Here is a 16,875-nt window from a genome sequence, read left to right as displayed (position 1 = left end):
AGTATCCGACTAAGAGTTCATCAATTATATATCGTGTATTTAATATAAACATTAACATCGTACTTTAAACAAAAGAGAAATATTTTGGGACCTACTATAACCATAAAGAAAATTACCTGTGTTAAGCTTTTGCCAACTCCAGTGTTTGCAAGGACTGATTCATTAGGGGTCGAGGCATTCTTCAATGTATTATTCAACTTTGTTCTGCCTTTCTGAAATTTGATAATAATGATGTAATGGGCTTCTTTAAATGTGTTTTTAAATTTATCATTGCGCAGTTTGAAAGGAGTACTATGCACGCCGCCTAACGGAGAGTGTCGATAATGCTAATTTTTTCATAAAATAGTTTTTGTGCTTAATTAAAACGAGTAGAACGTTTCATAATTACTGTGCAAGACGCAGACACATACCTCTACATTTTTATCACTTTTAACACATCAAATTCACTTTAATACCACAATTTTATGGATATTATCAATACAGATTTTTTCACGAGGTTCAGCAAGTTAAAAAACTCAAGAACTGTAGTTTCGCTATGCTGCCGTTAGGCGGCTCTAACGGCTCAGAATTGTGGCGGTCTTTTTTAAAAGAGAGTTGTATTCCTTGAACTCGTTAGTAAGCTTTAGCTCATAAGATCCTTGTTTTAGACAAGAAAAATGAAATTTCTTTTGTTAATTGCTTTTAATAATGCTGCCACAAGAACATTCTACTTGTTCCGATAAAGCAAAGAAATCATTTACATATGTATTTCGAGAACAGTAGTAATTTTCAATTGCGTTAATTTGTTCTCTCGTTAGATGGCACTTATAGCACCATTTTCTTAACATTAATACAGTACTATTGATTTATTGAATCTATTCTTGATTCAAATTAATTATAAAGCAGCTACTGTACTGTTTGTTGATGAAACAAAGTATAAATGTAATATGATCGTAGTAAATATGATTCAGAAACTCTAGACGTGAATAAACACTACTGATCAACGTATATACATGATCAGTAGATTTATTTTTACGTGGGAAGCTTAATTACCATCTGATAGTTATTAATTAGAGCATGTCCATACTCGAATACAGACATGCGTAATTCGAAAGATACGAATCTGGTTAACCTGAATTTCATTAAGCCTAACTACGTCTTCATTCGCGTATCATTGTTTGTTTCACACTAGATTCGTATTGAACGATATCACTGACGCGTTTGGTAATCGAGTAATTTTAACCTCATCCGGTATAGATATTTTGGCGCCTCATTTTGCGTGCACTGTTGCACGTATCAAATGATAGATACCTACAAAATATTCGCCAACGTTCTGCTTACGATGAGTATGGAGCCTTCTAGAAGTCAATGCCTTGAGACGATTGCGCATGCGTAGTAAATCCAACAGTATGTTGACAAACATACGAACAATGCTGTGTGACAGTAATACATACAAGGCTTATCCATTATCCATATATGTATATGTGTTTTTCAGCAATGACACATGTAAAATTTCGATATTTGAAAAATGTTGCATAAAATTAAACAAAATTGTTTAAAGTCACAGATAACCTGTGCAATATTGCAGTATACATATACGCAGTTACTAAACGGAAATATCACGCTATCAGGGCTGTCAACACAGCATAAATAATACACTTAAGACATATATAAATATTTACCAAATTATGTTAGATTCTCCTGATTGATTTCCATTGGATTAGAAGATATAACGTTAATCGTACGATTGTTCTGTCTTCTAGAAAATTTTAGGTTCCAGTACATTCTCGGTCACATGTTCCGATTAAAATTTCATTAATTATTTACCTTTGTACCTTTGTCAGGTATTGAAATGAATTATCTTTGTTCGGAAATAGTCCTACTAAAGCTGTTTTATCTTATTTAACGAAGTAACAAAGAAATCTACGGTGTTAAAACAACTTTTATAGCAGGTGTTCAAAATACTAGAGACATCACTGGGTACTGGGCATGCGCAAGTTACCTCAATCAAACTATATAAGGAGCTGCAGCCGGGCGCATCGGAGCAGTATTGAAACAAAAACGCAAGAAAATAGACTATTTCGTTCGCAAGTGAGTGAATACGCAAATTACATTGTATTACTCCATGAACAAGCTTAACGACCCGGAAGCAATGTCGGATGAGTACGTCGTTGACGAATACGAGCATTTCAACTACGATTACGACAAGCATATTTTCACCGGGCACAGCGGTAAACAACGGAGTAAACGGGAAGCCCTTACTCACACAAATCACTTTGACCCGTGCGGCCATTCTAGAAAGATCATGACTAAACTGATGAATTCCGAGCACAAACGGCACCATCAGCACCAGCATCGTGATGAAGGAAAAACCAAAGCATAAACTGTAAGAAAAAAGAAAAGAATTATTTAATAAACTACAACATAATTTTCAACATTTATATTGTATTACGCGTTATTGATTGAAGCGCAGCCGGGATAGTCGGCAACCTTGGCCGGGTTTTTGCGCGTTTATATTTTTGATGTTCCTGCTACCTGCAGGTGAACCCCGTACATCTTTTAATTGGGCATTAATCGGTGAACTTAAATTTCAATTGTCCATCAGTTTTTGTTTTTTTATTTTACCGTTATAGAAAGTCGTCCTTAGCATTGTTATTGTTTTTTTTATCGCTGCGCCACCATTTTGCAGATGACTCATTTCTTGAACACTTGTTGCTTTCGATTCGTGTACAATGCGATAAACGTAGAAAAGAATATAACTGATTGTGTTAACACATGTTAGTATCTCAAAGTACATAATTAGATCATTCTTTGATATCAAACTAATTATAGAAAATTTTTTTTTTTCTCATTGTTTCATTGTGTTGTGTATTTCTGTTCCAGGACCTTGGGCTTTCCTGTCCATACTTCTAGAAAGAACATTTGTCAACTCTGACAAACCATAATCTCTCTTGAAGATACTGGAATATACACATAACAGTTTTTTTTTTTATCTCTTATCTTCGGCAATGCATTTACTCGCTAAACATAGATTCTCACTTAGAATAAGATTAGTACACATGGGATAATAAATGTTTACTGCATCTTGTAATCGTCATTTAGTCATATCACCATTTATAGATTATCCAAACATATACTTAGGTAGGACTGCTCTTGATACAGAGTTACTTGAGTCTGTAGTTTTCGTCATGTTAGGATATATCTGGTAATATTCGTATTGGACTTACATTGGACGTGAAACTTGTAGATATTGAACATCTAGTTAAAAATATTCCATTGGTACGAAAGCAGTTTGCTAAGTTTGGTAATTTGACGAAAGAAGTTCAATATTGAAAAAATGCATTTTTTTGTCGACTACGTTGAAGAGGTTTCCATTTAATTCGATAAGTATTTTTTGAGTTCGTTAAACACTGAAAGTATCGGGTTGAAAATCTGTACGTAATTCTGATGAATAAAGTTTATAATCAGTAATGAAAATATTTATCATTGTATGGTCCCTGTAATGGAGTCGGAGTTTGGTATGCCGGAAATGAAGTATCCAATTTTCAATATGAAACTTTTCTCTGTTTATTTCAGGATATAGAATTCGAAGTTCAGATTGTACAGTTTGTCTGAAAACATTTCGTATATATTTGTAAATAGTAGGTATAAAATAAATTTTATACGAACAGAAAATTACGTTTATTGTAATTTACTTCACTTTTTACATTTATGGAAAAATAAGAAATATGTATAAACGCTGATATATACAAAGTAGAATTTACGTTAACTTGTATTTAACGAAATTCAATTCTTGTTTCAAAATACCTGTTAATATAAATTCTGTCGACTGGATAGTGACAGTTTCTGGTGCTTTGGCAGCAAATTTCTTTGCGTTTATTAAATCTTCTTCGCGGGAAATGATCACCGCTTTCCGAGGCCAAGATGTCGGTGGTCGCATCAAAGCTTTACCACCGCATGAAACAATTATGCCTGTAAACAATAAATTATTTCTATAACGAAATTTAAAATGTTTTTATTATGAAAACGTACTTTTTAATTCTGCTAGAGGTGGCGGTGCCACTTTCGGTGTCAATACAATACTGTAACCCTCAAGAAGTTTATCCTGTTTCGCTTTTTCCCAGCTGCTCCTTAGTCTGAAACCAAACTTAGCTTCTGCGGCAGGATCTTTCAATATATAATTTTCTAGATCTACGAAGTGTCCAACTTTTTCACTTTCAATTAACCAATCGACCGAAACTATTGGCACAGCTTGTGCTAAAGCGCATAAAAATTTAACGGTTCGTCGAACTTTGTCAGTAACCAATACTGTGCATTTTATTGGATCTTCAACTTGAGACGCACCTGCAAGAAAAAGACATTAATAAAATTGCATTTTAAAGCCTGTATAAGTCAATACTTACCCAATTTTGTTAATAACTTGCTGTAATCGTTAGCTGATATACCAGTAAATAAAATTTTATGTTTTATCTTGAATGGCGATGATATGGAAGAAGTACTTCTACGAGTTCTATTAGATATTGAAACAATCGATGCATCGTCGACACTGGAGTTCATTTCTGAGGAAACACTCTTTTCTTCAAGTTTGTTCTGTTTCTTGTTACCTTTCAGCTTTACCGCCTTCCGTTTAGTTCCTTTCTGTTTAGCATTATTACTTTTGCTTACAGTATTATTCAAATCATTCTGATTATCGCTATTTTCTAAACGTTCCTCCGAAGAGGACTCTGAAATTATATCTGGCTTGATCTGACTGGATCTTGGCGACTGTCTACTGTTTCTTGTTTTCCTAACAGCTACTTCCTTAACATTTGAAATAGTTTTCGAAATTTTCGCTCGTTTGCTTTTCATAGCGGGTACCTCAAAGTGTGCATCTTCAGAAGAAACACTGCTTTCGTATTCATCGGTGAGAGTATTTGTCTGCGCGCGTTTTCTGGTATTCCTAACGTTCACACCTTTTTTATTTGTTTCTACATCTTTCTTTATATCTGCATCATCTTTGATACTTTGCTCCATCATCGAACCGCTCATAATTTTCTCCACCTCTTGCGATTCCTCTCCTTGCGAACTGCTATCTTCTATCGCAACTTCCTCCTGTTTGTTTGCTTTTCGGCTCCTAACTTGACGCAGTTTCGAAACGGGTTTACGGTTTCTCGTCTTGGACGTTTCATCAACCTGAGTTTGTTTCGTTAAATCAGTTAAGGTATCTTTAGCCACCGATTCTACTGGGACACTCGGAGACATTGATCCTGTCGGACTCTGTGATGTCAATCTAACAAGATTAATCACCGCTTGTTTATTTATTAAATTTGTTTCATCGAGCGGTAACTTTGAGTTTTCTTTAGCTTTCATATCGATCGGTGAATTTTTATTAGTAGCAAAGTTCAGAATGTTTGCGGAGTATCTTCTGTTGACTGGACTGTTTTTAGCGCTAATCTTTCGACCTCTGGTAGATGTACGCGTACTTTCATCAGCATCTTCTCGAAGTTTTTTAATAGCGCTACTTTCAGCCACTTCCACTGCGCTAAGCGTTCTCTTTCTAGTGCGAGATGCGTTGGTATTTGGTTCCGCAGGTTTGGTAATATTTTCGATCGAAGCTTCATTTGCTACCTGAAAAATAGACGAACGATCAACATCCTTTTTACTGGAATTGCGAGTTCTTCCGCTACTCTGAACGGAAGGACTCTGGCTCGTCTGTTTTTGCACGTTACTATTGGAAGGAATCGATTTTCTATCGCGAAGAGAATCGTTTCCCTTCTTTATTTGTGAACTACCGATTATCGAATTTCTCGTTAATCGCTTAGAATTTTTATTTACTTCCTCGTCTATTTCCCTGGGCACGTCGTTGACGTTGACAGGAAGTTCCTGCTGCATGCTTCCTCGACGACTCGACGAGTCCGATTTACTGATAAACTGATAAGGCGTAGCGTTTTCCGTGTTTTTACGACCAACCGATGCTTTTCGAGACGATTTTCCTGCAACCCTTTTCTTTTTTGAAGCAGCATACTCAGGATTCTTCTTCGACCGAGTATTCATTCTACGAGCCATTGGTGTGCCCAATGTTGGACTTGGCGGATTCGATAATGAATTTCTAACCTCTAGCGCGTCGTCCACTGTCTCTTCGTAATTGTATATTGCATTTGAAATTCTAACCTCCGGCAAACCGTCCAATATGTCTTCGTAATCGTACGTTTTACTACTTTGTTGAGGTTCTTCTGTATCACTCGATGTGCTTACACCTGTGACAGTTTCTGGATTCGATACTTCTACAACTTTTGATTCTTGCCATTTATTTTTTACCGTCGATTCTGGTATCGATGGATTTTTAGGGTTAGGTTTCGACGATTGAGATTCTTCGGTATCAATCGATGTATCTTTGATACTTTTAGGAACCCCTATTTCTTCTACTACTGTTGATTCTTCGCGTTTATTTCTTCTCAGTGACCTTGGCGTTGATGGAGTTTTAGATCTGGATCTCGATGGACTTTCGTCAACATTATCTTTCGTATTATCAACAGTTGCTAATTCATCAGCTGATTTATTTTTCGTTTTATTATCGGATGTATCTTCGCTAGAATCAGATAGGTCTTGGGAATCCGCTAGGACATTGCGTTTCCGCGCTGAAGTAAGGGAAGAGAAATAATTCTCCATATTTTGGGAGTTGCTATCAGTGTTTGCATCCCTTAAATTATAAGATTGACGAGTTTTTCTGGCTAATGAAGCTGCCTTAGATTTTCTACTTTCGATGGAATTTTGTACCTTATCGATCGTCGGAGATTTGCTATTTAAATTAGATTTAGAATTTTCATTTTGGGATTCATCATTGCACTGAGATGATTGTAACACGTTTTTAAGAACCTGAGTAGATATCTCTTCCTGATTTTCAAGGGAATCCTCGTTTTCACCACAGAACATTGCATTCAGATTTTTTTCCAAAGAATCATTAAAATTTACTTTCTTGGATACATTAGACTTTCTCGTTGATCTTTTTCTCTCGACATCGCTGATTAACTGAGTAGGCGCTGTTTCATAGTCAATATCATCGATGCTGGTCTCTTTTAAATGATTTTCATTCGGACTGGGTGATCTATCACGATCATTGCCTGAAGTATCCTCTGGAGGAGTAATTATTTGAGTAGCTACATCGTCCTCTATTTCAGTAATGTCATCTTCGACTGCATTTTCTTTACGCTTCGATAAACTGATCGAAGGAACTTTTTTCGCAGGAGATTCGACCGTCGACAGAATTTGTGTTGGCATCAAATCACTGTCTTCTATTTTGACATCTGTTTTGAATTTCTCTACTACTTGCGTGGGCGCATTGAAGACTTCATCGTCATTGTTCTCCATGATCGACGCATTTTTATTTGCGGGGTTCACGTGTTGAGTAAGCATATTAAACATATCTTCCGAGTCTTTGCTCGAGCCGCGACTATTTTTCATTTCGCTGACATCGCTTCGTCGCTTTTCAAAGGAACAAGAAATATTCTCCCTTTCTTGTAAAGCTATTTTCACAAAATGACCCTCTTCGTCGGTATCCGAATCGTCGCTAGCTTCATGCTGGGAGGATATCTTACTGTCTTTGCTTCTGACGTAGGAGTAACTTTGAAATACTCCTTGATTCGTTTCGTCGGAATCATCTGTTCCTTGCGAAATCTTGATCGCATCGCGTTGAGACATATCTTTGCCATCATTCTCATCATGGATTTTAACTTGGGTCGCTGCGTCAAAGATGTTTTCATCGTCGGTGTTCTGTTCGTCGTCTACATTTGTAGACTTCACGGATGTTGATTCCAATTTCGCCAGATCCATTACTTCGTCATCATCGATTATGTGATCCAATAAGTTCTGCGATCCAAGTACATCGTGGCTCTTATCAAGTACTGAATAATCCTCGTCGAAATTCGTGGCGGGCGACAACTGCAGGTACTCTTCAGAATTCTTTTCCTTGTCCTTCGCATCATCTTCAGTTTCACCATCATCTGTAATTTCTATATTCGAAGAGGACATCTCTTCTCTAACTGGAATCTTTAACAACTCTGTAGTGATCTCAAGATTTTCATTTTCAGTATTATCATCCGTATTTTGAGTACAAAATCTCTTCGGTGTTATCATATCATGAATGTCCACGTCGTATTGCATATTCGTTCCACTAGTACCATTTGCGTTATCTTCAGTTTCCTCGTTCTGCGTCTCCATGTCATGAATGTCGACTACTTGCTGTTGCGGTAGACCCGTGGAAATTTTGATGTTGCTCAGGTCAATCTTTTGAGTCTCGATATCGTGAATATCGATGCTCGTTTCGTTTTGCGATTCGAATTGCTTCTGGGTCTCCAGATCGTGAATGCTGACTTTCGGTTTACCTACATTTTCTTTGTCTCCCGTGGTAAAACTCCTATCGTCTAAGCTGTCGTCGACGGATGAGTCACGAGGAAAATTCTTCTTCTTGCTTCCCGTAGAATTCCTTTGAGGAACGGATGGGCGTCGAAACGTTGGTTCTCGATCGTTAGCTTGGGTCGCAGGGATCGTGGACACGTCTCCCATAGTGGATGCGTTACTCTGTTCAAAGTATGTACTTTATAATATTTCTAAAACAATATTCAAGAATTATGATCTCGAGAGGTATAATTACCATCTCAGTTGACGAGTCAGGTGTTCCTGGAATAACTAGTTGATTTTTTTGTCGAGATGGCAATGGAGTTTCTGGGATCGCGGAGTCGTCCAATAATGGACAGACTTCGAAGATCGCTTGTATCATCCCAAACCCGAGAACGCTTCCATCTTTAAGCTCGTAGCACCGACCTGGCCGTAAAACTGACTAAGGAGGAAAGGTTCGGACTATTTAAGTAACAGTATTCCAATGGATGGTGATACGTTAGCTCTTGAGTAATTGCGCTTATCAGATAAACTTTTCACAAGGTTTTACAATATAAAAAGAATTTCATTCGTACTAATGATAACATACTTAAAAATCAAATCCCTATATTTAATTGGATATAAGCTAAGAGTTTATAATCACAAATCGAAAAGATGAGGAAAGAAATGAAAGTTACAAGTGTAATTAGAATTTTCATTACATTGTTTAGTTTTGTCTTGTTGGAAGAATGCAGGTCCAAGATCCATATCGTTGCTTCGGGGCTGTTAGCTTCGATTTCTGCGTGTTTCTTTGATACCGTCTGTAAATTAAAACGATCTCTTTATTAATTAATTATCTTTCTATTTCGATAAGTTTATTCTAGTCTTGTTATTCGTCTGTAGATATCTTTCTATTTAAAATAAAGTAGAAAATAAACAAATGATTAGTTCCCTTATAATGTAGTAAAATGATCTTTAGAATTTAATACTTCTGTAGTCTGATAAAATAGGTCGCGTTAATTTCAATCTTCGCTTTAATTACAATGTTTTCATGGATAAAGGTGGGTAAAAAATAAAGATTGATATTGGTTCGAACTTGAGATACAAATGAAAGATTTCGACTTAAAATACATTTAATTTCTGCGATTAAACGGTTATTAAAACATTTCACGTGATACAGATCGATCATGATTACAGTTGTATGTTACTTGTTGGACGTAACGAGTAAGGATACACTTTTGCTTTCCTATCATGACGTCTTTATTCTGTTTGATAATATATTTTTATGAAATCTTAGTTATCATTGATATAATGATATCATAAATAAACTCATCAATAAATTCATCACTAATATAGATATCATCAATAAATATTTCAATGAATATACATCATCAGCACATAAACATATTTTCCAGTACTTTGTCATTGTATCTTAAATTCGATTGAATTAAACCAATAAAACACGCTTGAGAAACAGATAAATCTACTTAACTATGATTACGGGGCATCGGGTAATGACATTCCTAAAAATATTATAGACTAATGGAAAATTATGCTAAATCAAGCACGTTAAGATAAATGTAATATAATTTCAACATGACGCGGAACTTATCAATTTTTTTTCTTTCTTCCAAAATATCTCACTTGTTTTTGTGTAGTACATATGAATCTTCATATTTAAATAGATTAAGTATACATAAGACAGACATGAGTATTTCGTTTGAATAAAATAAGATATAAGTATTAATAGAGTAATAGTTATTTATTTGGTAATTATTTACTGTAGCGATTCCTCACCGATTTCAATGATCTTGAAATATGTTGTCAAAGTCACTGTTCTGAATATTTTTTTCTCTATACATGTTACCGCCGCTCGATCTTCGATTACAATATATATTCAAAAATAATTTTATGTCTGAATTACTAAAGTAAATAATTACTATCTGACAACTGTATCTTATCATCGTTTAGTCAACAAAAGGAGGTGCAAATGTGCATCAATATTTTCACCCGTTTCACTGTTGTGCGCGTACTATATTACGAGAAACCCCGTTTCGACAACGATAACTGTTACACAAGATACAGAGTAGGGAGAGTAATCGGCTGATTGGTATTTAGTTCATATTAACAAGTCTTACATCGGTGTGTCTGTTGTTGTATATTTATCTAATTTACATACGCCACGAATCATCGAAAAGTGCGTAATAAATAAAGGGGACTGGCCGAGTTGCCTTCATTCTGCCGAAGATGACGAGACTGCCAATCCTGCTGCTCCTCTCTGGGCTTGTAACGTTGGCATGGAGCCTGGAAGAGTCGCCGAGACGTCGAACTCCTCTAGGTGCTGTCAAGGGATATTATCAAGTGTCTGCTGATGGAAGACAGTACGAAGCCTACGTGGGAATCCCTTACGCCCTTCCTCCAACTGGCAAACTTCGGTTCAAGGTAGAGAATCTGTTCCTTCTTCAAGATTGTAACTGTGAAACATTGAGCATTCTTATCAACAGATGAGCCATTACATAATTTATCACATTTGTTTCATTTAGCCTCCTCAACGGCTGCCACCATGGATGGGCGAACTCCCAGCGAACAAATTTGGCTCTCCCTGCTTGCAATACAACCAAGAGTTTTTTGATCCAGATAAGAAAGTCGAAGGTGCTGAAGATTGTCTTTATTTAAACATTTATGTACCAGCAGATGTCAAGGAATCCTCTAAACCATTGCCGGTGATCTTTTGGATTCATGGAGGAGCCTTTCAGTACGGTTCCGGAATATCCATGGGTCCTAAATACATTATGGACCGTGATGTTATATTTGTTACGTTCAACTATCGTCTTGGAATATTAGGTATCTTCTAATTTCAAGCTTCCCTGGCAAGTTCTTGCGTTGGACGATATGATATACGAGAATTTTCTTCCAAGGATTCCTTAGCACCGAAGACGAAGAGGTCCCTGGTAATATGGGACTGAAAGACCAAAGTATGGCCCTACGATGGGTCTCAGAGAATATCGAGTGGTTCGGTGGTGATCCAAATCGAGTGACCTTGGTTGGTTTAAGCGCTGGTGGTGCGAGCGTTCATTATCACTATTTGTCTCCCATGAGTGCTGGTCTCTTCCAAGGTATTTCCGATTGGTGACTCTTTTTTTTTGAGAAAGATCTTGATCTATGATTTATTACATGTAAATTTTGTTCTCTTGTTGTGTAATGCAGGTGGTATCTCAATTAGTGGTACCGCTTTCGACTGTTGGACACAGACAGAAAATTCTGCACAAAAGGCTAAGCAAATAGGTGCTCTCATGGGTTGCCCTACAAATAATGTAAGAGATATGATACGTTGTCTCAGATACCGTCCGGGCAACGTCATGGTTGAGGCTCTCGGCAAATTTTTGGTAAATATTTTGCATCTTTATATCGGAATGTCGATACTAGAGTCTAATGAGACAAATCAATAAAGCGACTAGTCTCGAACTGTATTCATTCGAACAAAATAACTTGATTGTAGCGGTTCTATAACAATCCATTCACGCCATTTGGTCCAGTCCCTGAGAAATATGGGGACGAACCATTCATTGATCGAACGCCTGCTGAAATCGTGAATAGCGGAGACGTTCAAGATGTTCCTTGGGTCACTGGAGTGGTAAGCGAAGACGGATTATACCCTGTCGCTGGTAAGGAGTACAGGATAGAAAATCGGGAGTCATTATACGCAGACCTGGTCGATTTTTTCAATAGAACGATGTATTTTTCAGAATTTATTGCTAAACCAGAAGCTTTGAAAACGTTGGACGATAACTGGGACCTTCTTGCACCTCATTTCCTTGATTACAATTACACTTCACCCAAAGAGAAACATGTTGAAGTTGCTAGACTTATTAAAAAACACTACTTTGGAACAAAGAAAATAGAAGAATCAACAAAATCTTTAATAAAATTATCTAGCGATAGATTCTTTGTTACTGACAGTGTAAAAGCTGCTAGAATGCAGGCCAAAGTTAATAAGCAACCTGTCTGGTATTACTATTTTTCCTACAGAGGTGCGCACAGTTTTAGTGAATTTATGAGCGGAACTAGTACTAATTATGGTATGTTATTTCAATAGAGAAATCAATATGTTAGAAGGAACAGAATTTTAAATAACAAGTACTTTATACAGGTGTGAGTCATGCAGATGATGCATACTATGTGGTAGACACATCTTTCCTTGACCCTACAACAACTCCAAATGATCTTAAGATGCAACAAGTGTTAATTGATTTTTGGGTATCATTTGTAACTAACAGGTGAGTGAATTAGTCTGCGTTATGTTTTTAGGAAAATCAAATTATATTACATATTTTTTTTATAAACTGATAGTGTTCCAAAAGTGGGTACTGTGCAATGGTCAAGATTAAATCCAAAAGAAAAGACCCTTTACTATGTACACATTGCTGGACCACAAAACATTCAGATGGAAAGTGCTACAAGCTTTGGAGACGCAGAGTTTTGGAACTCCCTCAATTTAAATGAAAATAAATTAAAGACTGCATCTAGTAGATCAGAAGAACTGTAATAATGTTTCATACTGATATGCGTTATATCACAAATTGTACCAATTTAATTTAAACCTTCTTTCATTATATACATGCATCATTTATTATTTTACGACAAAAATAAAATATTTTTCATATACTAATTTATTTTGAATATTTCCAAGGACTTACGTGATCATTCAGTATAATGTTACATGTTGGATGTCTTCCAATTGTATTAATTCCTTTTTTCACTGGGTATCTAGTAGAACCAACATTTAACACTCCGATCTAAAATATTTTAATGGAGAAACAATTATAATACTCATATAAATAATACATTTTTTACAATTCTATGACATAATTTCAAATACTGAATAAATTAATAAGGTATAAAAATACTCGTAGAAGGAGAAATATAAAGAATATTTATCATTTACCTGTGTTGTTGATGTTTTGTCTTGATTTACAGAAGATATTTGCTGTGTTGGTTGACAATCATTGTCTTCCAAAATCTGTGTCGCTAAACTATCCATTATGAAGGAAATTTATTGAAATTGTGCACATATACTTGAATGTTAAGCCTTACAATCAAAAATTATAATTTTATCACGAGATAACCTCTTCTGACGCACAATAGTTCGAAAATTTACTAGCACTGTTGTACACATATGAACATTTAAATAAATAATAACCGTTAATTCACATTGATACAAAAAAAATATACAAATTTATAATAACATTACAAATGAACAATTACTAGTAATTAATACAAAAAATATGGACATGTGAAACAATATTCTGTTCCATGACATTCCCGCCACTACAGCGCTTTCAAGAGATGTTGGTCACGTTCTCACTCTATTCAACCCTTCTTAGGTACCACACGCATTAGTGTAAACAGCCGGTGACAAAGGATAACGACGAACATATCGGGAGCGAGTATTAAATTGTGTGTTAGGTATTGAAAATACAAAAAACAGAAGGCAAAGTTGAGGAGAAGACGGGAGTTATGATTTCTGACATCATTTCCACATCGTCTTCAGAAATGCGTAAGCTGACAATCTATACCCTATCTTGCCGATATAGATACGGATTAAAATAACATATTTCTCATTTATTCTGCTTTTATGATGATAATTTATTAAATACCATTAATATCTTATGTATTTTTCTATCTCCTTTCCTATATTTCGGTGCTTTAAATTGAAAAAAGTAATTTTGACTTTATTACAATATGGCGTCAATAGTTCTGAACGAACCTTTTCCTTATTTTAGTATTAAAGTTTCGGAGCAATTTGAAGTTTCTACCAATGGCTGTGATTGGTCGTCTGTTATTGCGTCTTTCCATATCGACCAATCAGATTCATCGTTTAAGGGTTCAGTGCGCGGAGTGTGGTGGAGTGCATCAGTTCTCTTCGAAGCTCCATCCGTTTGTCACGTGTCTGCAACAGGTAAGATTAAAGTATAATTAAATATTAAATTAAACTGCCTTTCGAGTGTTAACAGTACAAAAAACAGAAAGAAAAGTCGAAGAGAAGTCTAGATTCTTAATTTTTGCCATTAATTCGACGTCTTCTTCGAAAATACACGAGTTGAAAATTTTTGCTCTTGCCGTGAATGTACAATGAGATGGAACAGCAGGATCTGAATTAGTTTCCCTTTTATATTGCTAATTTCCTAAACATTATTAAATGTTTTTAGTACTGTTTCACACAATTTGCTGTTTTTAATTTAATAACATTCTTTCTTGAGCATCGTAATATTATTCCTGTTTAGACCTGTTCGTGTACTTGTTTAGGTATAGGCCGATAGCGGAACTGACCGAATAGTACCGAACGATACCGACTGCCGATCAGACTTCTGCGTGAAGGAAGCTCGCGTCATTTCCCTCCTGAACGTCAAAGCAATAAGACGAGTTGAGGGCGTCCTCCTGTACGGGTAGTTCATAGGTACTTACACCCAGTTCACTATTCAAATATTTTGCATAAATTATGAAGCTCGATCATTTGTTAATCATAACTTTATTGCTGTTGGTTAAATTTCATTTACATAAATTTGTATTTCTTATTTGTTACAGATATTTCCTTGATATTGAAAAAATGCCATGCGATACCGGAAATTATTCACGGTCGCGTTTCTAGTACTTTATATCTTTATTTTTATTTTTAATTTTTTTTTTATTGCTCGCTATACGGCACTTATACGGCTCGCTATACGAGTCTTGGGTGTTGCTCCATAAGGAAAGAGTGTAAGTATCTTATTACTTTATTTAATTAATTTTCATTGCTAATATTTGATAAAATCCAAATTTATATATAATTTTATTACAATAAGAATTGATAATTTTCAAAATTAACCGTAATTCCTCATTTTTTGTTACAGATGAATTTTTGAACTTTGGCGAGTTCCTGGACATTCCTGATGGCTTCCATCTTCTCCTGTAAGGCAACCTCCTACCTGGTGTACATCCTCCTACCTAGTTGTTGACTGTCGGAAGAAGAGTATATCTGCGAACGGTGAGTCGCATGTTTTATGGTTCCTCCGGTGCCCAATCATGTCGTAGGACGAATGGTCCGAATCGACACGGGTAACTGGTTGTATACGTAGTTTGCTAGCACAGTGACCATGGGTATGATTATACTCATGAGGAGTAACATGTTTATTGTGTTTTATTTTATTTAGTTCAAGCTAGGTCTTCTTGTACCCCGCGTTTTAATATCATTTCAATTCCACTTATTCCAATAGATATTTTTGAAATTTATGAATGATCTTAAATGTTTTTAAATGTGGAATATGAAATATTTTAATACCGAAACGATTTTATTTAGTATGTCTGATTTAGTTATTCGAAGGCTCAAAGCAATATAATATTGATAGTATTATGTAATATGTATACTGTATATACATATTAATGATGCTATTACATTGATTTAATTACATTTTATACATTGTAAATTCATATATAATTTGAGAATTTTTTACGCGTAGTAAAGTTCAATTACACGTTCATGAAGAATTGAACAATTTATGTGCAAGAAGACTATTCGCGACGGGTAGATTTCCAAGTCAGAGTAATCTATTTGAACACCTTTTTCATATGCTTGAAAATTTACTCTGAGGAGGAAATCGCCCGAGGATGTTTTATTCATTTTCACAACAAGGAATTCTTAATTAAAGACATTAAATTCTTTTTTATTAGAGATTTGCAATTATTAAATTAGTGTTGCGAAAAATTTCCAGCGCGAGAGTAAATATGACGATGCACTGACTAGTATTCGGTGGGAATCCTTTTGGTTTTTAATCTCAATCCTATGTATTATTTAATTAATCAAATTAGTTACAAGGATTCCGCGGCATAAGACCGTGAACACCATCTCTGGGAGATATACCCATGTATTACTAGGCCTTTGCAGGCGCAGCTTTAGAATACGGAACATATGAAAATATGTTACCATATTTTAAACTGTAGTCCTTTTGTCTATACTATGGGCGTCCGCAAATCTGACACCGTTGGATGCAACGTGTTGGACGGGCGGGTAGCGCTCTTAGCGAAGGGGTGCACTCTGTCCTGGCGTTACGACGTCCAGGCGGGGTGGGTGGTATGTAGCGTCTGGCGTAAGTCTAGGGGGCGTGAGACCCTTCGTTGCCAGCTGATATTAGCAGTGCACCATGTTTGCGTCATAGTTGCTCAATATTGCTTTCAGTATTTGCTATTAAAGTTTTATATTTACAAAGTCGAGTCACTTTTATTAAACTAGTGAAATATTAGTCCGTTAGATGTTTATGTACTAATCATGTTTCTAGATCAGGATTTTCAGGTTTAACCCCTTCCGTGTTTATTGCCAAAGCCCATTCACGTGCCCAGGTACTACTTGGATGGGTAGAGGCAATGGGCACGATGACCTAGTTCATAAGAATAATAATTAATAAGCGGCTGGCATTGTGTTAGTATATCGTGCACGACGTAATCTCCACATATGGTGTGAGTGTTTTTAGGCTGTGGGATTGCGTCGATTTAATAACTTTTTCATTTATT

At 35.9% G+C, this 16,875-nt stretch overlaps 3 protein-coding genes across 5 annotated transcripts; 2 read left to right on the top strand and 1 right to left on the bottom strand.

Moving 5' to 3' along the window:
* Positions 1 to 2,013: 2,013 nt before the first annotated feature.
* On the top strand, positions 2,014 to 3,458 carry LOC114879171 (nuclear protein 1). The gene is made up of 2 exons (XM_029193822.2): positions 2,014 to 2,365; positions 2,863 to 3,458. Exon 1 carries the CDS (start codon positions 2,105 to 2,107, stop codon positions 2,360 to 2,362), a length of 258 nt encoding a protein of 85 aa, XP_029049655.1. The 5' UTR covers positions 2,014 to 2,104; the 3' UTR covers positions 2,363 to 2,365; positions 2,863 to 3,458.
* A 178-nt stretch (positions 3,459 to 3,636) lies between these two features.
* Positions 3,637 to 13,839, bottom strand: LOC114879168 (mediator of DNA damage checkpoint protein 1). Of its 3 annotated transcripts, XM_029193816.2 has the most exons (8): positions 13,277 to 13,837; positions 13,029 to 13,127; positions 9,054 to 9,152; positions 8,609 to 8,794; positions 5,794 to 8,535; positions 4,383 to 5,586; positions 4,012 to 4,323; positions 3,637 to 3,951 (listed from the first exon to the last, which is right to left on the bottom strand). In XM_029193816.2, exons 1-8 carry the CDS (start codon positions 13,370 to 13,372, stop codon positions 3,740 to 3,742), a joined length of 4,950 nt encoding a protein of 1,649 aa, XP_029049649.2. In that variant the 5' UTR covers positions 13,373 to 13,837; the 3' UTR covers positions 3,637 to 3,739. The 3 variants fall into 3 exon arrangements, with proteins under 3 accessions (XP_029049649.2, XP_029049648.2, XP_046144259.1); XM_029193815.2 differs by having other exon boundaries at positions 4,383 to 8,535; positions 13,277 to 13,838; XM_046288303.1 differs by having other exon boundaries at positions 3,858 to 4,323; positions 4,383 to 8,535; positions 13,277 to 13,839.
* Positions 8,452 to 13,000, top strand: LOC114879170 (venom carboxylesterase-6-like). Its single transcript, XM_029193821.2, has 10 exons — positions 8,452 to 8,544; positions 8,665 to 8,807; positions 10,546 to 10,773; positions 10,875 to 11,175; positions 11,250 to 11,447; positions 11,539 to 11,717; positions 11,831 to 11,996; positions 12,078 to 12,410; positions 12,482 to 12,608; positions 12,682 to 13,000. The coding sequence occupies exons 3-10, from the start codon at positions 10,579 to 10,581 to the stop codon at positions 12,875 to 12,877; spliced, it is 1,695 nt and encodes a 564-aa protein (XP_029049654.2). The 5' UTR covers positions 8,452 to 8,544; positions 8,665 to 8,807; positions 10,546 to 10,578; the 3' UTR covers positions 12,878 to 13,000.
* Positions 13,840 to 16,875: the final 3,036 nt, after the last annotated feature.

Source organism: Osmia bicornis, chromosome 12, assembly GCF_907164935.1.
Source record: "Osmia bicornis bicornis chromosome 12, iOsmBic2.1, whole genome shotgun sequence".
NCBI classification, from domain to species: domain Eukaryota; kingdom Metazoa; phylum Arthropoda; class Insecta; order Hymenoptera; family Megachilidae; genus Osmia; species Osmia bicornis.
Note: the sequence above shows the minus strand (reverse complement) of the source record. Positions and strands in the feature narration are given on the sequence as shown.